The sequence below is a fragment of the Prosopis cineraria genome, unplaced genomic scaffold (assembly GCF_029017545.1).
Source record: "Prosopis cineraria cultivar Desert tree isolate PC_DT_omini unplaced genomic scaffold, ASM2901754v1 PC13, whole genome shotgun sequence".
NCBI lineage: Eukaryota > Viridiplantae > Streptophyta > Magnoliopsida > Fabales > Fabaceae > Prosopis > Prosopis cineraria.
This window is the reverse complement of record NW_026555344.1, coordinates 32,383,965-32,408,033: the sequence shown is the minus strand read 5'-3', so window position 1 is coordinate 32,408,033 and position 24,069 is coordinate 32,383,965. Positions and strand designations below refer to the sequence as shown.

The 24,069-nt window shown below is 28.0% G+C and overlaps 1 protein-coding gene and 1 long non-coding RNA gene across 3 annotated transcripts; one reads left to right on the top strand and one right to left on the bottom strand.

Moving 5' to 3' along the window:
* The first annotated feature begins 490 nt into the window (after window positions 1–490).
* Window positions 491–3,778, top strand: LOC129291229 (uncharacterized). 2 transcript variants are annotated; one of them, XR_008588652.1, is made up of 3 exons: window positions 491–711; window positions 1,392–3,466; window positions 3,565–3,778. It is a non-coding gene; the product is annotated as an uncharacterized LOC129291229 (long non-coding RNA). The 2 variants fall into 2 exon arrangements; XR_008588653.1 differs by having other exon boundaries at window positions 1,392–3,470.
* Window positions 3,779–14,838: 11,060 nt separating this feature from the next.
* On the bottom strand, window positions 14,839–15,725 carry LOC129290422 (F-box/kelch-repeat protein At3g06240-like). Its single transcript, XM_054927182.1, has 2 exons — window positions 15,673–15,725; window positions 14,839–15,575 (listed from the first exon to the last, which is right to left on the bottom strand). Exons 1-2 carry the CDS (start codon window positions 15,719–15,721, stop codon window positions 14,992–14,994), a joined length of 633 nt encoding a protein of 210 aa, XP_054783157.1. The 5' UTR covers window positions 15,722–15,725; the 3' UTR covers window positions 14,839–14,991.
* Window positions 15,726–24,069: the final 8,344 nt, after the last annotated feature.

Genomic DNA, 24,069 nt, shown 5'->3' with positions numbered 1-24,069 from the left:
CTAAAGTTACAACAATTCAATAGTCATTTACAATTCTAAAAATTTTTGTTTTATTTGACGGTAATTTGGTTATTTTTTTTAATTTCATAATGACAAAAAAAATTTATGGGACTCCAAGAAAATTATGCCATTTTGTGGGACAAAGTCATCATTTATATAATTTAAAGGAATTTTTTTTGTCATTTTTCCTTAAATATTTACTTTACTTTAGCCTATTAATTGCTAATATAAACAATACTTTTTAATTTTAAGTTAGTTGTATAGATACATAAAATACTAACTAATAATTAATAAAATATATATTACTTTTAATATTTTTATACTTTTTTAAATATAAATAGTTGCCTTCATTTTACACTAAAAGGACGCTAAAGCTGAACTATATATATATATATATATATATTGGTGGCAAATAAATAATTATTTTATTTATAAATCTTTAAAAACTTAAAAATTGCTTCCCTCCATTGAGGCATTCCCCTTCCTCACCGCTCCCTCCGTCCCTCTCTTGTTCAATTAATAGGAATTGATACGCGACTTCGATATTTCTGAGGGTAGAAATTGATGGACCAGCAGGCAAAATCGGACCAACCCTGTAATTGATACGCGACTTCGAGTGGAGAAGAAGCAAAATAATCTCTGAGATATAAATCTCCGTCGACCCAGTTCAGGACTTGCGCGCTCACTTTCACGGCTTGCTTTCCTATTTAGGTCTGTGTTTAATGCTTTGCTTGACAGTTAGAATTAGCTTGATTTTTCTTGGTCAATGTACTGTTATTCACTCTAGAGCTCGAGCTTGTTAGTTCAAGGCTTCGCATATTTAAAGTCTCCGCTGTATGTATTTTACCCTGCTGCTGTATTTTAGAACTGGACCACCATTTTTCTGGTCAGTTAAACCATTTTAATAATACCCCAAACGAAATCCCTCATTGTTGCTCGTTTCTGGTCTGTCCCTTTCCAATCCCTTGTAATATTTTATGGCTGAAAGGTAATGCACTTGGTATATTAAAAAAGATTTGGCTTTCAATTCTTCTCCACTAAGTAGCTCCATTTCAGTGAGCGTACTCTGTTCTGAAATTGGGCCGTGGAAAAGATTTGAGTGATTTTTTATTCGGGAAAGTTGAATAAGGTTGATAATGATGATAGGAGCAAAAGAGAAGCACGAGTTGTCTAGGCTTGAAGAGCAAAAGATTTGAGTTATTTTGGTACCAACAATCCTTTAGATTGTATTTATTTTTCTCTTTAGCTTTGTTATCTTGATATATTTCTGTATTTACTGTAATTTTTATCCTTCCACAGGTATAATTTTTAATGCATTATTCTCATCTCCATGTTCTCTTTCTGTACTACTTTGAGTAATTTCCTCTTATAAATTTTCTTCTTTTATGCAGAAACAAATACTATGTGATTGGAATTTTGGAAAGGTGCTAAGTTTTTTGTAAAATTAGTTGGTCATTATTATCCCTTGTTATTGATTTTAATTATTTTTTCGATAAAAGTTTTAGTTGATTGATGGTAAGGGTAGTCAAACGGGGTGGATCGTTCAGTTATTGGGTTGAGCTACTTGAGTATCATTTTGTGGTTTAAGAGGAGAGAAAGGAGCTGGTAGTTATGAGCTGTCAATATGGTATGATTATTCTGGTCCCATTAATAGTAATATAATTAACAGCAGTGAGGTTCAAGTACAATTCTAATTTAGAAATATCATGTCTTATCTGCGTAACTTGAACTATCTGAGGAAAATCAGATGCAAATTCTTATCTTAATTTTGGTGGAAATGGTCAAAATGACTATTGTCATCACTTAGGACGTTGGCTGAAGTGTTTCCATAATGTTCTTGACGTAATACTGTCTTCTTGCTCACCCTATTGATTTTGTATGAGCAGGAGTGAGAATTTTGAAAACTAAGATCTCTGATCATTTGACTAAATGCGTTTGCTTAAAGAACTAATCTGATTTTTTTTTTTCTTTTGGTTTCTATTTGGGCTATTCTTGACCTGCAAAATGTGTTGATGATTTATTATATTTAACAATCCTTATGGAATCAAATGAGGTTTCAGCAAATACAAAATGAACTTTCTTTTTGGTCTTGCTGCAAGCAACTTTCTGTCCTTAAATATCAAACGTCTCGTTACTTGAAGATCATTTTTATTCCTTGTTCAAATTTCCTTGCCTTGCACAGTCCATTTGTACTTATGGATAAACTTTTCATTCCATATATGTAAATAGTGTTAGGTTTTCCTATGATTGTGTTAATGTCGTATTTCAACTGGCCATACCCCCTTACAGAATCTGTCATAATTAATTATGCTCTGATGAGTGGGGTGTCAAAACATTTTCCTACGGAAGAAGTGGCAGTATGTTGTATATTTTTACTTTGCTCTTAGTATATTACTCTTCAGTGCAGATTTTGGAGCCATAGAGTATATCCTTTTTTTAAAAAAAAAAAAAAAACATTCAGAAGCTTTGAACCCTGTACCATTGCCTAGATCCCTCCCGTACCACCTAAGCTAGCCTTTATGGAATTAAAAATTAAAAATTCTGATCACATTGTAATACCGTAGAAGTGAAAATGAGACCTGTTTTTATCTCTATTCCAAAAGTAGTACACTGTATATAGTCCTTGGAAGAAATTTTGATTTTTAACAGATTCTAAATTATTGATAATGTTAAGAAACTCCCCCCCCCCTCCCCCTAAAATAAAAAAGACTTTCCTAAGGTGCTTACCCTTTTGTGATGCTGCTATTTTCATACTGGACTTCCGCAGAGCTTTTACCAATATCTCCTTGGAAATCTCTTATATGTTCTTTTATTTGGTTTATCCATTTTATCTTGTATGCATGCGGGGAATGTAATGGATAAAAGTTGGATAGATATTAAGGATAGAGCCAATATCAGGTATATAAGAGGAATAGATAGTTTCTTGCAATGGGCATTTAGCCAAAATGGAGTGAAAGACTTAATACGTTATCCTTGCAAGGGGTGTAGGAACTCTTATGTTTAAATCGTGAAATGACATAAGATTTGATCTTTTAAAGAGGGGTTTTTTGGATAGTTGCAAAGTGTGGGATATGTATGGGTAGAGAAGAGTGAAGAGGGAATGTGGGACTTCCAACATTGTGGTGGAAGTATGTGATGCCAATGGAGTTCCATGTGGGACTTCCAACATCGTGGCTGGACCCAAGGATCTTGTGCTGCAACAAGACTCAAATAGTGATTGCCATCTGACCTCAAACAAGATTTTAAGCCAAGTTCTTGGTAAAAGGTCAGGGTATGCTAGAGGTAAAAAGTACGGAATGCATCCTATGAAAAAAAGGACTCAATCTCAATCTTTTGAGATGGAAAAAATACAACAGCATATGAAGGCAGATTTTGATAGGAGACTTCAACAAAAGTGCGAGCAATTGGAACAGCGTTTTTCGCCAAGGATTCAGGATGAAGTGGCTGCCATCATGGCTTCATTTCAGTCAGTAATTATTAATTTGAAATTACCCAGTTTATTGTTTAGAGTTTAATTAATTATTCACAAGGTAAATTATAATCCATTTGTTTTTTTCTCTGTAGGGACAGCCTCGAGCACAAACTCCAGCTCCAAATCCAACTCCAACCAATGATGTATGTAGTAGCGTTGCTAGTTCCTAATAATTTAGTTGTTATATTGTTTTTCCTCTCTTATATATATTGTTGAATTGCTTATGTATTCTTGTATTGTTGAACTGGATGATTGTTGTTGTGGATTCTTGTATTGTTGTTCTAGGTTCTTATTTTTGTTGCTGTATTATTGGTTGTTAGAGCCTGTCTGTTGCTATTATACTATATATGTACAGGAAATTAAATATGAAATTATTAGTTAAAAGGATTTTTTTTTTTTTTGGTTCGATTTCTTGTCGCGGCTAAAAGCTAGCAGCGACATGTAGCCACACAAGGGAATTATTTGTCTTGACCTTTGGTGGCTGTAACAGGGCATTGCCAAAGCTTTAGCAAAAGGTATTTAATATTTTTTTCTCGACTTTTGCCAAAAGTTTTATTATTAGCAGCGATTGCTCAAAGATGAGGGAGATAGAAGATCCAGTGTCAATGCTCATCACAATTTAGATCGTCGAGAATTGATAAAATTTTATATTTTTAATAAATTGTTATTTTAATAAGTACATAATTTAAAATAAAGATAATTTATAACAGTCACTCTAATAAAAATTATAGGTTAAAAATTTTAAATCTGCACTGTTAAAATTAATTTTAAATATCTTAGATCTCATCATTGGAAATAGAAGCTTCAATAATCAACTTGAAATGTTGGTGAAGAAAGAAGAAAAAATGTTTAATAAAAAGTATATTTAATAATAAATAGAAAGTAGAAAAAATATAGATGACACTATATTAAAAAGGCAAAGCGCATATTTAATGATTTAAAAAGGAGGGAATGTGAATTTGAATCAATTTCAAAAATGAAAATAGTACATCCCATTGCAAAATGAGGGAAGCCATTTAAGCTATCAAGGCGATATTATTCATATGCTTACAGTAAATTGTATTTTAAGCCTTAACCCATAACTGTTAAGAGCTAAGTTGTTATTTTTTAGTATATATATGGATTTGTTGTTCTACGAATTGTTATTCATAGCATTTCATTAAAATCTTATAACGCTGTATTTAGTTTCTCTTCTTGATTGTATGGTAATGTTTTAGCTTTGTAATATTTTCTTGTATTGTATTGTAATGTTTTAGCTTTGTAATATTTTCTTATATTTCTTATTTTATTAACTTTTGTCTTAATATCCAAAACAAAATTCTTATAACGCTATTAAGTGATGATTCATGATATATTTTTTATTATATGCATGTTTATCACGTACTAAATGAGTTGTTAATTATATTACAAAAAAAAAGTTTGTTACTTATGAAACTGTATATTCAAAACGAGTATTTAAGTAGTGAAAATATTGATATTTAAAAGGCTATAAATTATATAATAATTATTTTAAGAGTTAATGTTCATTTTTACTTCTTAGCTTTTTTTCAAGAAGCCTTTGGGCACTCTTTATTGATAAGTGAGATAATTTTTTCTTAATCATTTTTAGTAAAAAATTTCTTTCACTAGTCACTCATTAACTTTATTGTTTTCTGCTAATATACCATGTAAGTGAGGCCCATGCTTAGCGACAAATAGGACTTTAATAATGTTATTTGATACTAATTTATTGTTGAACTCTTTTTTTAAGAGTTCTAAGTATCTTAAATTTTTTTAAAATAAAATTTAATAAATATTGTTATGATATTAAATATTTTACTATTTAAGAATTTCAATATTATTATTTATAAATATTAATCCAAAACTAATAAATTATTTTTTAAATATTAACAGCTCAAATTAATTTTTCATAAATTTATAAATAACTTATATTTTTATATATCAATTATATTTTTAATATCAATTAAGTTTCTTAAAATTTTTAGGTCATTTTCAATAATTGTTTTTGGTCAACTAATTGTTTTCTTCCAAAATGTTGCACCACCCAAATTTCTTACTACTCAACCTAATGTTTTAAATACTGAATCGGACAATGAACCAAAAAAAATTAATGGGCCATTGTTCTTATTAAGAGGTTAGACCGGTAGTTGAATCAATGGCATAATAATTAAATAAAAAATAATTTTACATGCATGCATGCATGCATACATACATACATACATACATACATACATACATACATACATACATACATACATACATATATATATATATATATATAACACATTAAAGATATTAACAATATCATTCCCACTGAGAGAGTTATTCATTTATAACATTAAATTTTAATTTTCTATTTTTTTTATATATATATATATATATTATTTATTTTATTTGTTCTTTAAAATAAATGATTTTTTATTTTTCTATGGTCTTGTATTGATATAATGCCAATACGTAAATTATGCATTCAAGATTTTTCTATAATAACTTAGAAGTAAGTTGAAATTGATATTTTCGATTTGAATAAAAAATTTATTATTAAAATAAGAGTAAAAAAGAAAAAGAAAAGGGTCAAAACAGTCCAATCATCCTAGCTTTCTAGTTTTTTTCAAGGTTTTCAAGAACTGGCCAAATGAAAACTATCTAACCCGGGTCAATTGCCAAAATGATTCAAATGATTGGTCTAGATCACTTTCTTCTCCGAGCAATGGTCCAATTGACATGACTATTCAGGTTTGTTCGGGTCTAAACACAATAACTCAACCTAATTTTTAGCATGTGTTTTGACTGCACGCTTTTTCGCTTTGACTTGGTTGCCTTCACAAAATCTCAAAAATGTACTAGAAGCCTAACAGCTAAATAAATTACATTATATTGCTATTTGGTTCAAAAAAATGAGTGAGCGTAGATAGCTGCGTGCACATTTTTACGAGATTTTTCAATACACCTAAAGAGGGTAGACACTAAGAAAGTAATAATATTATAATATCATTCACCAACATTTCGTAATGCTCGAGGAATCCCACGGGAAAATCCTTTACAATCATTCCTCATTAGTGGCGCAGGCAAATGAGCTGATCTGGTTCTTATGGGCTCTGGCCCAATAGATCTATTAATGAAAAAGTTGATCATTTCTTTAATTTTTTGATTGGGTTCAAGATCATAGTCATATTTTTTTTTTTGGGCCAAAGGTCATATATCTATTTGTTTAATTCTTAACAAAGTTGGTTTGCCATTATTATATTATAAATTTATGTTAAAAAGTGTGAATTAAAATGTTCTAACATTCAAAATAAATAATATAAATCTTAATTTCAAAATATGAGCATATATTTTAAAGTTTAAATTTAATTCAAAGATATAAATATTGGAATTTTCTGGGATTAAAAAGTATGGACTTAAACAAGTAGATCAATAGATATGGTCTATATTATATATTTATGTAATAAATTGGAAATTAAAATTTTCTTAAATTTAAAATAAATAAATATGAATCTTAACATTAATGTAGAAGCAAAAGTTTAAATTTAATCCAAAAATATAAATATAACAATTTTTGGGGGTTAAAAAAATATGAACTCAAACTAGTAGCTTGATGAAAAGTTGGGTTGCACCCATATATTTTAAGATTTTTACTTTCGTAGAGGAGAAAGTATTTATGTCAATATATTTATTTTTTTTGAGAAATTCAAAATCAATATTAGTAATTATTAATAGATAGTTAAAAACTATAATAATTAAAGGATAAATATTTTCTACCTTTTAGATATCAACGATAATTCCCTGTCCCCTCTATCTCATTAGATTTCTCTGGTTAGATTTTCTACTTGACTGGGTACATAATACTATTGTAAGATCAAATCTTGTCCCAAAATAAAAGAGGTAAAATATTGAACTTTGAAATTATGACAAATTATGTCAAAAATATTGTTTCAGTGTTTAAAAAACTGTGGCATATATGAATATTGCTGTGAATAATAAATTAACAATTAAGGTATTATTAATTAAATATGTATAATCGATGAGTTTTAAAATTAACTGTTAGAATTTACCTGGATCGATATACCTTGAGATACTAAGACACAAGGATCTTTGAGACTAGGCACGCATGAGTCCTACCCTTGTGATATTAGAGTTACTATGGTTATAAGTCCTCGCCTTGAAGAGGCAGCTAAATCTATAAAGAATTTTCACTATATGAGGTAGTGATGAAATACAAGCTCTTATCTTTATGATGTCTCGTGGATAGGGCCCAAAGGGTTATAGTCGTTGAGAGGCAACAAATGTAAAAAGTAGTTTTGAGGTATTTAGGGTTGTCATGGCATAAAGCTAACTCACCTATGTGGTATCAGAGCCAGGTTTATATAGACTTTTATCTTTACCAATAATTACAATAATTCAACCATAAAAATACACAAAGGAGAAAAATTTTATAATGTATTTAATAAAAATGACTTGGTTATAATGAATAAGAGATAAGATATTACTGAATAGAAGAATAGAGCTAACTATCAAGGTTTAAGTAGATCTAAAGCTTTTATTGTAGGACTTTCATTTGGATTATTCTTTGTCATTGTCGAATCAATCAAAAACAACTCTCCTTAAGTCTTTGATTAGACACTAATGAGATGATAATTTTGCAAATTTTGCAAAAATTTATGTGAATGTGAGTGAACACTCTAGAAAAAGAGAAGAAGAAAGCTAAGCATAAAAGTTATAATGGAAAAAAAGTTTTAGGAGTTTTAAAGTTTAACTTTAAATTTGAATTACAGGGAGGTGGGAAAAATAGAGCAAATATAGCAGGGGTGAAAATGTGAGGTGGGTTACTAGAAAACCCTCAAGTCAAATTTCAATTTTTCACTCTTCCAAATTTTTCACTTTCTTTTTTAAAAAATATTTTTTAGAAATTGGATACAAATATTTTACTTATTAGTTTTAAATTAAAATTTTAAATTTCATTTTTTATACAATCAAAAACATGAATTTTATTTATTAATTTTAAATTAAAAATAATAGTGGGGAGATATTTGGGATAAGGTAGTTTTATTTATTTTTTAAAAAAATTAAAAAATAAATAAAGAAAAATAGAATCAAGGATATGTGTCATTGTCATCAAATACTGCTTGTGGTGCATAATTTTCTTGTTATTTTTGAATTAAAAATTTGAATTATAAATAAATAAGGTAATGAGCAGTTGAAATAATATAAAAATATTTGAAAGGTGATGTAGTTTTTTATTTTTTAAAATTTAAAAATAAACAAAGCAAATTAGAATCAATGGAACTGTTAGATGCTACTTGTAGTACATAATTTTCTTATTATTTTTAAATTAGAAACTTTGAAGTGTAAATAAATAAATTAATGAAAAGTTGGGATAATTTTTTCATTAATTTTAAAATTATCATTTTTAATTTTATTTATTATTTGAAATTATAATTTTGAAATTATGAATATATAAATAGGAAGTTGAGATAATGGAGAGATGTTTGGAGATAAATAGTTTTATCTATTTTAAAAATTAAAATTTAAAAATAAATAAATTAAAACAAAGTTAAGGGCACATGTCTTCATTAGATGTTACTTGTGGTTTTTTTTTTAGGAAGTTGAGATAATGAGAAAATATTTAAAGATGAGTGAAAAATAAACAAAGCAAATTAGAATCAATGGCAATATTAGAAGCAATGCATAATTTCCTTATTATTTTTAAATTAGAAACTTGAAAGTGTGAATAAATAAGTTAATAAAAAGGTTGGATAATTTTTTTGATTAACTTTAAAATTAGAATTTCAAATTTTATTTATTATTTAAAATTATAATTTTAAAATTATGAATATGTAAATGAAAATAAGTTGAGATAATGAGGAGATGTTTGGAGATAAGAAATTTTTTATCTATTTTAAAAATTTTAAATTAAAAAAAATAAATAAAGCACAACAAAGTTAGGAACACATGTCTTCATTAGATTCTGCTTGTAGTTATACTATTTTATGAAGTTGAGATCATGACAAGATATTTGAAGGTAAGGTAGTTTTTATCTATTTTTAGAAATTAAAAATTAAAAAAAATAAATAAAATATAATATAATCAGGGACACGCGTTGTCATTAGATGTTGCTTGCAGTTCTACTTATATATATATATATATATATATATTAAAAAATAGAGCAAAATGAAATTAGGAACACATGTCTTCATTAGATGTTGCATGTGGTTTTGCTCTTTTAGAAAATTGAGATAATGTGGAGATATTTGATAGTAAAGTAGTTTTATCTATTTTTAAAAATTAAAAAAATAAATAAAATATAATATAATTAGGGACACGTATCATCATTAGATGTTTATAATTCTACTTATATACATATATAAAATAGAATAAAATATGATCAGGAATTATGGTTCTATTTATATATATAGATATCATTGAAGCTAGGCATATAGGGTAGGCAAATTCGTACAGTTCATTGTTATTGCTAATGTTGAGTAAGGTAATAACCAGCAATGCAAATATATCTTAAATCTCGAGGAATTTTGAAACAATCTAGGGTTTTGAACACATCCTTTGATTAAATCTATCTTAATTTTATTTATTGAAAATAATGGGGTAGAAGTTCAAATGCCTTTTTTTTAATTATATGTTTAACCCAACTAATAAAATACAAATAATTAGAATTTCATGCCCACTCGGCCGGAGAGAACTATCGTTGGCAAACAGCTCAACTTTGTTTCTTTTTTAATTTTGATTTAGTTGTAATTTAATTTTTAAATTTTGATTTATTATAACTCGATCCTTATAATTTTAACTTGATCAAAATTTAATTCTTGAATTTTGACTCTAATAACTCATTCCCTATAGTTTTAATCATTTAAACATTTGTCCATATATTTTATTAAATAAATTTGTATAATTGATGAGTTTTAAAATTAATCATTAGAATTTATCTGGATCAATATATTCTGAGACACTAAGATATAATGATTTCTAGAACTAGGTACACATGAGTCCTACCTCTATGGTATCAGAGCTACTATGGTTATAAGTCCTCGCCCTGAAGAGCCAGCTAGATTTATGAAGAGTTCTCACTATATGAGGCAGTGTCAAAATATAGGCTCTTATCCCCAAGATGTCCTGTGGCTAGGGCCCGCAGGGTTATAGTTGTTAAGAGGTAACAAACATAAAATGTGATTCTTAGGTATCTAGGATTGTCACGGCATAAAGTTAACCTACTCCTATGATATTAAAGCCAAGTTTGTGTAGGCTTTTATCTTTATCAATAATGGAATATTTTAGACTTTTTTTTTTAGCAAAAGTTGACAAAATTTTATATTTTAGTTTAAACAATAAGATATTTTTTTCAATCAATGGATTGTTATATATATATATATAAAGATTATAATAATTAAATATTAAATATTTATACTTGATTAAAATCTTAACTCTATTATTATAAAAATAATTTGATTCAATTTAGTTTTCTTTTTGTAGTTTACAATAACCAATTTTAAAAATATTGTTGAGGTTTGAAATGTGGATCATCTATCAATATCTGTATGTTTTTAAAATATATAAGAATTTTTAAAAGAATGTTAGACATATAGAATTAGTATTATCAATAAACTAGTGTGTGGCCCATGTGATGCACACAATGTGAAAAAATAAAAAAAAATAAAATAAATAATAATAGTTAATAATTATTCATAATATAAGATGTCACTTAGTGAGAATAAATTTTCTAGTGTTAGTTACAAAGCACAAGCTAATTCCCAAATAAAATTTATAAATATCACAATAATATTTCTTATTAACTTTTAAATAAAATAATTTGTGACACACATGATATTTTTAGGTATACTTTTTATAATTATAATTATGATACAATTAAGGTCAATTAAATTTCAAAAAATATTTAAAATAAGTTTGAAAATGATAAGCCAATAATTAGTCTTGTATTGATTTAAAAAAATTTAAAATGGTTCAAAATAATTTACATCAAAAATAAATTTCATATTGATTTGTTTTTCACTAAATTTTATGAATGATTATTATATTTTATTTGTTTTAAAAGGACTTGCTATAAATGAAAAAGGAATGAATATAAGGATAAAAAGATTACAGTCACCAAAAAATAATTTAGAAATATTGAATCTTTACTAATTTAAATACATTTAACTATTTTTATATGTTCTATACTAATTTATTATTTTACTTTTAAAATTGACTTTACTTCTTATGATACATCAAACAATTAAGAGCACGTGAATTGATTAATTAATATATATATATATATATATATATAATCACATACCATAATGAGAAATGCCAAATGTCATCTAGAATCAAATTACACCCACACAATTTGAAGCATGTAAAATACATTTCCTTCAAAATATTACATTCTTTTCACTTGCACATATAATAAAAAATTGTGATTAAATGACATTCAATACCAAAAATAAAAGGGGCATGGCCTAATTTCCTCACACTTGTTTTGGAAATGAAATAATCACAATAATTTAGCCATAGAAATACTAAATTATAATGAATAAGAGATAAGATATTACTGGATAAAAGAATAGAGCTAACTATTAAAGTTCAAGTGGATCTAGAGCTCTTATTGTAAGACTTTTATTTGGATTATTCTTCATCATTGTTAAAGTGATCAAGAACAACTCTCCTTAGGCCTTTCATTTGACACTAATGAGATGATAATTTTGAAAATTTCGCAAGAATTTGTGTGAAGGTGAATGGGCACTCTAGAAAAAAGGAAGAAGAAATCTGAGTACAGATGTTGCAATGGAAAAAAGGTTTTAGGAGTTTTAAGGTTTAACTTTAAATTTGAATTATAGGGAGGCGGAAAAGGTGCAAAAAATATAGGGGGTGAAGACACCAATGAGATAATAATTTTGCAAATTTTGCAAGAATTTGTGTGAATATAAATGAGCACTCTAGAAAAGGTAAGAATAAATTTAAGCACAGAAGTTACAATGGGAAAAAAAGTTTTAGGAGTTTAAAGGTTTAACTTTGAATTTGAATTACAAGGAGGCAAGAAGAGTGGAGAAAATATTGTAAGGGTGAAGATGTGAGGCGGGTTACTGGAAAACCCTTGGGTTGGATTTTAGTTTTCTACCCTTCCAAAGTTTTTGCTTTGTTAAAAAAATATTTTAAAAAAATTGGATACAAATAATTTACTTATTATTTTTAAATTATAATTTTAAATTTCATTTTTTTATGCAATTGAAAACATGAATTTCATTTATTATTTTTAAATTAAATGTGAAATTATGAGTAAGTTAATGGAAAGTTGAGATAGTGAATAGATATTTGGGGTAGGGTAATTTTATTTATTTTTAAAAATTTAAAAATAAATAAATAAAAATAGAATCAAGGACATGTGTCGTCGTGGTTAGATATTGCTTGTGGTGCATAATTTTCTTTTTATTTTTGAATTATAAATTTGTAATTATAAATAAATAAGTTGATGAGAAGTTGGGATGATGTAGAAATATTTAAAAGGTGAAGTAGTTTTATTTATTTTTTAAAATTAGAAAATAAACAAAGCAAATTAGAATCAATGGCATCGTTAGATCTTGCTTGCAGTACACAATTTCCTTATTATTTTTAAATTATAAACTTCAAAGTGTAAATAAATAAGTTAATGAAAACTTGGGATAATTTTTTTCATTAATTTTAAAATTAAAATTTTTATTTTTTAATTATTTAAAATTATAATTTTGAAATTATGAATATGTAAATGGAAAGTGAGATAATGGGGAGATGTTTGGATATAAGATAGTTTTATCTATTTTTAAAATTTAAAATTTAAAATAAATAAATTAAAATAGAGTTAGAGGCATGTGTCGACATCAGATGTTGCTTGCGGTTATACTTTTTTAGGAAGTTGAGATAATAAGGAGATGTTTGAAGTAAGTGGAAAATAAACAAAGTAAATTAGAATCAATGACACCATTTGATGCTGCTTGCAGTACATAATTTTCTTACTATTTTTAAATTAGAAACTTGAAAATGTAAATAAATGAGTTAATGGAAAGTTGGGATAATTTTTTGATTAATTTTAAAGTTAGAATTTCAAATTTTATTTATTATTTGAAATTATAATTTTGAAATTATGAATATGTAAATGAAAAGTTGAGATAATGGAGATATATTTGGAGATAAGATAGTTTTATCTGTTTTAAAAATTTTAAATTAAAAGATAGATAAAGTAAAACAAAGTTAGGGACACATGTCTTCGTTAGATGCTACTTGCAGTTATACTTTTTTAGAAAGTTGAGATAATGAGGAGATATTTGAAGGTAAGGTAATGTTATCTATTTTTAAAAATTAAAAATTAAAAAATAAATAAAATAAAATATAATAAGGGACATGTGTTGTCATTAGATGTTGCTTGCGGTTATGCTTATATATATATATATATATATATATATAAAAAATAAAGTAAAACAAAATTAGAGACACGTATCTTCATTAGAAATTGCTTGCGGTTATGCTCTTTTAAGAAGTTGAGATACTGTGGAGATATTTGAGGGTAAGGTAGTTTTATCTATTTTTAAAAGTTAAAATTTAAAAAATAAATAAAATAAAATATAATCAGGGACATGTGTCATCATTAGATGTTGCTTGCGATTCTACTTATATATATATAATAAAATAAAATATAATTAGAGACAAGTGTCATTATTAGATGTTGTTTGTGGTTTTACTTATATATAGATATCATCGAAACTAAGCATATGGGATAAGCACCTCCATACAGTTTGTTTTTATCGCTAATATTAAAAGAACTTAAATTTCCAGGAATTTCGAAACAATCTAGGATTTTGAGCATGTCCTTTGATTAAATCCATCTTAATTTTATTTATTTATTGAAAACAATGGGGTGGAAGCTCAAATGCCTTTTCTTTATTATATTTTTAGCCAACTAATAAAATAAAAATAATTAGAATTTCATGCCCACTCGATTAGAGAGAGCTATTTTTGGCAAACAACTCAACTTTGTTTTTTTTATTTATTTTAATTTAGTTGTAACTCAATCTTTAAATTTTGATTTGTTATAACTTGCAGTTTTTGAACTTTAAAACTAACAATTTAATCTCTATAATTTTAACTATGTAAACATTTGTTTTTATATTTTTAAAGGTAAAAGAATTGAGTTACAATAAGTTAAATTTGTGAAATCAAGTTATAATTGAATCAAAACTATGATAATCAAACCATTAATTTTCTTAAAAAAAAAAACAAGAAGTAGAAGTTGAAGTGCGCATACAAATAGAATAATAGATAACATATAATAGCAATGAACATAAAACAAAAGAAAAGCATGGAATAGCTAGCTAGAATGCCTACAAAGAGAATAGAAATTTGATAAATAATGCTTCTGCTAAAAATATGTTAATTAGCTAAAATGTAAATAATCTTGCTTGTTGTATATTCCAAAACCCACAAATGACATAACGCTCCATCGAGATCAAAGCAAGAATTTCTCCTCCTTTGTAGCCTCCTCAACAGCTCAAGCTTCGCATTCCTCGAGCAGAGAGCCTAATATAATTATGAAATAGCAAGCGAGCAGACAAATCAGGCTCATATGACACAGAAAACTTTTCCGAGGCTATGTCAAACTTAACCATCATATCATAATTATCTTCTTGTTTATCCTCTCTCTCTCGTTTCCATCCATACCATTCCATCTCTCCCCCCACAGTGATCGTGCTCGAATTCATAGTCACGTTATCCAGATCCTTCACAAACCCTATTTCCTTCCACAAATTTGTGCTCATTGAATACACTTCCACTCCATCAACCTTTTCATTCAACTCATCAACGTGAATCCTCACTATCTTGTAATCCTTAACTCGGAGACTAAAACCAAACCCTATGTACGAGTGTCCATTGGATTTGACAATACTATTTCCAGGCACATGTTTTACCTCTCTGGTTGTTGGATTCCACAGTAAAAGGGGATTATTAGGAGCCATGTCCTCGTCGTCGTCGTTGTCGTCGTCGCGATCGGTGAATTCAAGACAGAGCCAATCTTTGCAGGAATAGAAGATATTGACAGGAGTCAGAGAATTGATACAGCAAGGACCTGGAACACTGACATAATCAGAGGACATACGAGAGAATACAAAATGTCTCAAATATATGGGATTGGGGGGTTCTTGAGTGCGGGAGAGAAAATCTACGATGAAATATGGAGTCTTGAAGAGATTTTTCCAGTTTTTGCATACACATCGGAATCGGATTAGGGTTTTCAGAGGAAGCCTGCTAAGAATGTTGACGAGGATATCCTCTGAAAACACTACATCACCTGCCATTATACTAGCGGACTAAAATTGATATTTAAAATTGCAGGATAATAATTAGGTCGAAGATTACTCTTGAGCCTTGTGTGTGTATATATAGGAAGATTAAAAGAATTACATGAGTTGATTTAAATCTATTATCATAAAAATAATTCAATTTAGTTTTTTAGGCTCATCATATTGTTCAGATTTAAATGAGAAATGTAATTCATCTATATCTATATTTTACTAACATCTCGGAACAACCTTTCAAAAACATATCGGGCATATGGAATAAATATTATTTTATCACATAAGCATATGGGATAAATATATCTTAATGTTCATCATTATTGCTTTTTCTTTGCAAAAAAAACCATTAATGCAAATCGAATATATGATTAGAGTTTTAAATTTTATATGGAACTTTATTAATAGTATATTTTTTTTATCATTTACCGTTGATTGGAATTTCTCAAATTCATTCAGATTAAATTTTAATTACCATTAGAGCTTTGTTCTATTGAAATATGTATTCCCCACCACAGAACCACCAAAATACACACACAGACAAAAGACCCCTCAAAATAATTAAACTATGTTATTAGTGTATATTATTTTTGCCTTTATTAAATGTTAAAAAATTGATAAAAATAATTCTTTTTGTTTTTATTAGGAGATCGAGGTGAAAAAGTATCATTATATATATATATATATATAAATAGGATTTAAAGTTATGAGAAAATACCAAGTGTTTAATTTGAAATTTGCTGTAATTTTGTGCTTTGAGATACTTTTACTGCAATTCTATGATTCAAAATCAGGTTCAGGATTATTTATTATTTTTTAATTCATATAAAATATATTATTCAGATTTTGAGTTAGGTGTAGAATGAATTATTAATTTTTAAATGTATATAAAAATTATTTTACCTATTTGAAATTCAAAGCTGATTATATTTAAATTCAAATTAATATTTAGCTATTTAAGGTTTCTATCGTTCTTAAAGATAGGTAGAAAATCTAAATTTATATGATCAAGTGTATACACACATATATATATATATTGAAATTCAAATTTAAATTAATATCTATATGTTTAAATATTTAGAAAAAGAAATATGTAGTTGAGTACTTAAATATATCATCATGATTTCTGAAAATGAAATCATGAGTTTTAAATTTCAAATTAGATTATTTTAATTTGTTTAACCAGCAGCGGGAATATGAGGAAAAGAGAGAAAGGAGTGGAGAAATTCTTGCATGTTACTGGAAAGTTGGAACATACAATAAATTTCATTCGAAGGGAAACAATCTAAATGATGACGATTTGATTTAATTAGATACAAAGAAATTGGGATTAAAAAACTTATAAATTAAAGTTTATATGAATTTTAGGGAATCGGATATTCATTACACTTATATAATAAAAGATAATTAAATGGCTGGGTGGTTAACTAAGTATGGCCCCCACTTTCTCTCTCCCTATTCATCAGTATCTTTTTAATACTTACATGTATTTTCTTATTAAAAATAATATGAAAATCAATGAAATGATGTTAGATTAATGGTATTGGTGAGGATCCTACTCAATGATTCTAATTGATTGTGATCAAATTGATTCGTACATTTGGTTGGACAAGTTATGTTCTGCTTCGGGACAAGCGGACAACCTTTGAACTGAACTCTTCCTTGAGCACACACCATGGGTCCTAGCCTGCCAACATTGTCAAAATTGTCGATTGTGTTGGTTTTTGAATTTTTCTTTTCCCAAATGAATGTTGGTTTTGGATTCTGGAGTCTGGACGAATGATGCAAATGCATTCGTAGTCGGTCAGTCATTGGTTATTGTATTTGTATTCTGTTTGATCAGCTTCCAGTTCTAGGCACATTTTTATTATTTTCTCTCAATTCCCTTTCACTTGTCAATTTCTGAATGTTAAATCTATTTTCTCTAATTCTTCAGCTTAATTATTACATTGTTATTTTTTAAATTAAATCAATTAAACTTTTATCTAAATCACGTTAAAATATACTTTACAGAGATGAATAGAGTTTAAATAGCTCAATCTTTTGTTTAAATTTTTTTACAGCATAATGCTATTTTGACAAGACAAAATACTTGACCCTGCTTCCCATCACAGCTTGGGCTTTTTGGAGGCCCATGATTGGTCCGAGGAGGCTGACATTTTTGGCTTGAGCTACATGAAACCTGAAAATATAAGAAGGATTAAGGTTGTGGGCGGTAAAAGAAGTGGTGAAGGAAGTGCCAAAACAAAAAGTGAAGATATGGGCCCCCAATATTAAATCGTTTGATAGCACCTATGGTCCAATTGATTTTCATTCAGATCTTTTATAACTCCTCAGGGCCCATTTGGTTTAAATAATCCCAGAGTGGAATTTAATAGTAGAGAATGCAATGAAATGGAATGATAATTTTGGCTGAAATGGTCAAAACGATTATTGTCATCACTTAGGTTAGGACATTGGCTGGAGTGTTTCCATAATGTTCTTGACTCAATACTGTCTTCTTGATCACCCTATTGATTTTGTATGAGTAGGAGTGAGAATTTTGAAATCTAAGACCTCTAATCATTTGACTTTGTGCGTTTGCTTAAAGAACTAATCTGATTTTTTTTTTTCCCTTTCGGTTTCTATGTGTGCTATTATTGACCTGCAGAATCCGTTAGTGATTTATTATTTATAACAATCCTTATGGAATCAAATGAGGTTTCAAAACATACAAAATGAACTTTCTTTTTGGTCCTGCTGCAAGCAACTTTCTCTCCTTAAATATCAAACGTCTCGTTACTTGAAGATCATTTTTATCCTTTGTTTAAATTTCCTTGCCTTGCACAGTTTATTTGTACTTATGGATAAACTTTTCATTCATTATATGCAAATAGTGTTAGGTTTTCCTACGATTGTGTTATTGTCATATTTCAACTGGCCATCTTAAAGAATCTGTCATAATTAATTATGCTCTGATGAGTGGGGTGTCAAAACATTTTCCTACAGAAGAAGCTGCAGTATGTCGTATGCTTTTACTTTGCTCTTAGCATATTACTCTTCAGTGCAGATTTTGGAGTTATAGAGTATATCCATTTTTTTTTTTAAATTACATCCAGAAGCTTTGAACCCTGTACCATTGCCTAGATCCCTCCTGTACCAGCTAAGCTAGCCTTCATGGAATTAAAAATTAAAAATTCTAATCACATTGTAACACCATAGAGGTAAAGAATGAGACCTGTTTTTGTCTCTATTCCAAAAGTAGTACACTGAATATAGTCCTCGAAAGAAATGTTGATTTGTAAGAGATTCTAAATTAGCGATAATGTTAAGAGACTCGCCTCATTTAAATAAAAAGGACCTTTCTAAGGTGTTTTTTTTTTCATTGATCTTTAAAAGGGTGTGAATATACTTGTGATACCATTTTGTATTAGATAGTTTCTTGCCTATATCAAGTATATAAGAGTAATAGATAGTTTCTTGCATTAGGAAAGTTAAAATCAAATGAATGATCTTGAAGTCTAAAGATCATCCGATAATGGAGGTGGCCATAATAGCTTCTGGCTATTGTTCAGCACCTTAAATCTAGATCAAAACTTTCAATTTGATAGAGAGAGTGGAGTCTGTGAGCTTAACATTTAAATCAGGGGCTATGATGAGGACTACACTTCCTCGGTTAAGGGTGGTCAACATGGCTTTGATCAGGGCATTTTCATATGACTTGTTATAGGTAGTATCAAGCAAAGTTATCCTAGCTATAGCTATCAAACCCTTAATTTCTCCCATGAAGGGTTAGAACTAGACGGATGACTCCAACATGAAGGTGAGTATATCATTGGTTGATCCAGGTATAACACATTGATCAAGTTTAGACGTTTGAAAAACTTCTTTTGGTTAGGGCTGTGAATTAGATTTCTGATTCCTAGTGAAAGAGTTTTCTCCATGATAAAGCTTATAAGGGTTAAGGAAAGGAAGTTCTATAGGAGGGACACAAGTATTTTTTGAGACAATAGAATGCTCAATAAGGTTTTATATTTTTTTTAGAGAGTTGTCTTTTCATAGAGGAGGGAGCCTGATTTTAAAAAAAAAAAAGCTGAAGAAAGATGAACAGGTTCAAGAGAAATAGAACTTTATGAGATTTCACTCATGATTTTCGAACTCTCCTTACTCACTTTTCATCTTTAATATCTTCTTTTTGTCAATAAGATTGATGGCTCTGATACCATCAGAATTAAGAAAAATTTTAAACCTTAATAACTTTGTCTTAAAATTTAATAAACTTTCACCTCCATCCCCTAATAAAAACAAAAAGAATTATTTTTAACAAATTTTCCTAACATTTAATAAAGGGAGAAAGGTAGAAAATGAACATAGAAAATAGTGAAGTGTTATAAAAATGACCTAATATGATTCCTTCCTTTCTTGTCATACACTAATAATATAGTTTAATTATTTGGGTGGCCTTTTGTTTTTGTGTGTGTTTTTTTGGGGGGGGTTTTGTGTGGGGAATACAGTTTTTTATAGAAAAAAGCTCTAAGTGTAATTAAAATTTAATTTGAATGAATTTTAGAAATTCCAATCAATGGACAATGATAAAAAAAATACTATTAATAAAGTTCCATATATAATTTAAAACTCTAATCATAAATGTTTCAAGATTTTCCAAAATTTAACATACAATTTGCATTAATGGTTATTATTATTTTTCAAAGCAAAAGCAATAATGATGAATATTAAGATATGCTTATCCCATATGCTTATGTGATACAATAATATTTATTCCATATGCTCCATATGCCCAATATGTTTTTGAAAGATTGTTCCCGGATCTTAGTAAGATATAGATATAGATGGATTACATTTCTCATTCAACTTAACAATGGTTTTAACATTGGTGAGCCTTAAAAACTAGATTGAATTATTTTTATGATGATAGATTTAATATTTTAATCAACTCATGTAATTCTTCTAATCTTCCTACCCAATAATTATCTTGCAATTTTAAATATCGATTTCAAGCAACTAGTGATGGCAGATGATATTGTTTTTAGACGATATCCTCATCAACATTCTTAGCAGGCCTCTAGTGAAAAGCCTAATCCAATTTTGATGTGTATGCAAACTCAAGACTCCATATTTCATTATAGATAGTATTAGGGCATTTCTATATGACTAGTAGGTAGTATCAAGCAAAGCTACCCTAGCTGTAGCTATCTTACTCTATCTCCCATGAAGGATTAGAACTAGATAGATGGCTCCAACATGAAAGTGAGTATGCCCTTTGTTGATCCAATTATTAATCAACATATGGGCAATCTCAAGAGTGATGTACTGTTTAGTTGTAGTTGTTGGAATACCACACTAATCAAGTTTAGAGGTTTGAATAACCTCTTTTGGTTTGCGTCAATCTTCATGAATCAAATTTTTAATTTCTCAAGTAAAAGAATTTCCTCTATGATAAAGCTTATAATGTAACATCCCAATTTAAATTTTAATAGTTAATTTGGGTTAATAAAAATTTTAAAAAATATTTAGAGGTAAGCAAATTAGTAGAAAATAATTATTAAATCTAACTTAGGATATAATTCTAAATTAATTTTTTTAAAAAATTAATTAATTAATTAAAAAATATTATTAAATTATTATTATTATTATTAAAAAGAAAAGGTATAAAAACAAGAAAGGAGAAGAACAAGAAAACTTTCAGCGCCGCATGAAATCATCACACATATAAAATAATAAAAAAAAGAAAATAAAAGAAGAGGAAATTAAAAAAATGTGGGACCCACAGTATTTTTTTTTAAAAACCCACCTCCTTCCTTCATTTCTTCATTTCTCCTTTTTTTCATTTCTCTTCGTGCGCGAATAGAGGGGGCGACGGTGCGCAAGTTCGCCGGTGCTGGGTTTTAAGGTAAGAGTTTTTAATAGGATATTTAGGGTGTGATTTCAAGCTTTCAAGATTAAGTATGTGTTCTAAAAAATTTTCTTAGTCATCCTTCCTCTTTGGGTTCTGATTTTGTGGTGGTAGAAAATATAAGATCTGGAAGAGGGATGAATTTATGTTGAATAAATATGATTTTTGAGGTTGTTAGTAGTATAATAAATGTTCTAAAGTATAAATTTATTGATGATCTTTGAATTTGTGACTTATGGATCAAATTCTAGACTAAATTTTTATTAAATCTGAAAATATATGTTAATTTATTGAGGTTTAGATGATTATTTGGGATGAGAAATGAATTATTATGGCTATAAGATTATGATTCTAAGCTAGAGATTCAATTTTAAATTTTTGGATATTTTAGGTGTGAATTTATGAAATAAAAAGAAAATTTTGATAATAGAAATTAGTTTAGAAGTTGATTTTTAGATTATTAATATTTATTGATGAGTAAAAGAGGAGTTAAAAATTTTACTTAATAGTATTAACTCTAGATTTGTATTAAGATTGAGATTAGGAATTATGTTATATTTTTAATTCTATTATTAGAATTATTTTATTAGTTTCAATAATTGAAACTAATATTTATAAATAATATGCTATTTGTAGATTGTGTTGTTAGTAAAGATTGTGGTGGGAGAGAAATTGTAAGGAATAATTTATTGAAAAAGCCACAAGGTAACCATGTTTTTAATTTGTGATTTGTGTTACTTCATGTTAATTGGGTGATTATTGAGAAAATTATAAATTTTATAATATTGTATAATTGTGCAATATTATTATGAATTTGTTTGATTATTGTGGGAGGTGTTGGGAGATTTGCTATTGTTGTTGTATTTATGTGCCACGTGGTACGCCCCTATTGAAGCTCAATAGGTGGCTTGTAAGGGTTCGAGCTAATCTACCTTTGGCCGGGTAATTTAGCACCGAGTGAGGGTTACGGCTCGAGGTTAATGGGGGGATATAAGGATGGTTATTTGTGTGTATTGTAATATTTTTTATATTTGTTGGAATTATATTATTTTTTGTTTCCACTTAGTAAGCACACACTTAATTGTTTGTACACACTATCATAAATTAGCATTGATTACTGGAACTTTTGAGTCTCATTATGTGGTTAACAATTTTCAGGAGAAGAGCCACGAGTGACATGTGGAGGAGTCCTAAAGGCTTAGTGGCATAGATCCACTGTCTCTTTTGGGTATTTGATTTATGATTTATAATGTGTTATATTGCTAATATTAAGGCTTTTTGTTTATTGACAATTATATGAATATATAAATATAATCATGCCTTTCAAACTATTTCTATTTTTGATACACTTTGAGTGACTATAATTTTAATATTTGATTTACTTTAGATTGGTTAAAATGGTATGATTATGAGGCCAAATAACTGGCTTGTTTTGAAAATTAACTAAATTATTTATTTTACTTGTTGGGAGTATAAGGATGGACAAATGTGATTTAGTTTACTTGTTGGAAGTATAAGGATGGACAAATGTGATTTGGCCTAATGGCATGTGGGAGGTAAAAATTTAGCTAAAATGTTGTATTGTGCAAGTTGAAGCCAATTATAAAATATTTTTATATTAAAATTATTGATATAAAATGTGTTGGGTGGCTGTAACCCAACTATGGTTGAGTTAAATTATTAAAAAAAAAATTTGGTGTGTTACATATAAAGATTAAGGAAAGAAAGTTTTGAAGGAGGGACATGAGCATTTTTTTGGGATAACAGAATACTCAATAAAGTTTTTTATTTTTTTTTAGAGAGGTGTCTTTTCATAGAGGAGGGAATCTGATCAAAAGAAAAAGCTAAAGAAAGATGAATGGGTTCAAGAAGTAGAACTTTATGAGATTTCACTCATGATTTCTAGATACTCCTTGCCTATTTTTCATCTTCAGTATCTTGTTTCTATCAATAACACGAAGAAATTGACTTATAAATAGATCCAAATAGAGTACTTCCTTTGGTTTACACCATTCGCATTGGCCACCTCCTTATGAGCATCGAATGCGAATGCCTAGTTTGTAACATAGGGCAATTTCTAAAAGCTTCTCTTAAATTCAAACTATAGGGCGGTGTGTAGGTTTTTAATCCTTTTTTTATATTTTTTTTCAATTATGTGCTTATTTTTTTGTTAATTCTGTCTTTAAATGCTCAAAGCATTAATTAGCATAAAGAAATTAATGCATTTCACTCAAGGGCATAAAATGAAAAGATGTAAATATTTTTTTAAAAATCAATGTTGTCACCACCTTTTTTTTAAAAAAGAAATGTATATTAGGTGACACCATCCTACATTGTGGACCGAAGGGAATATATACCATATAAATTGATATGTG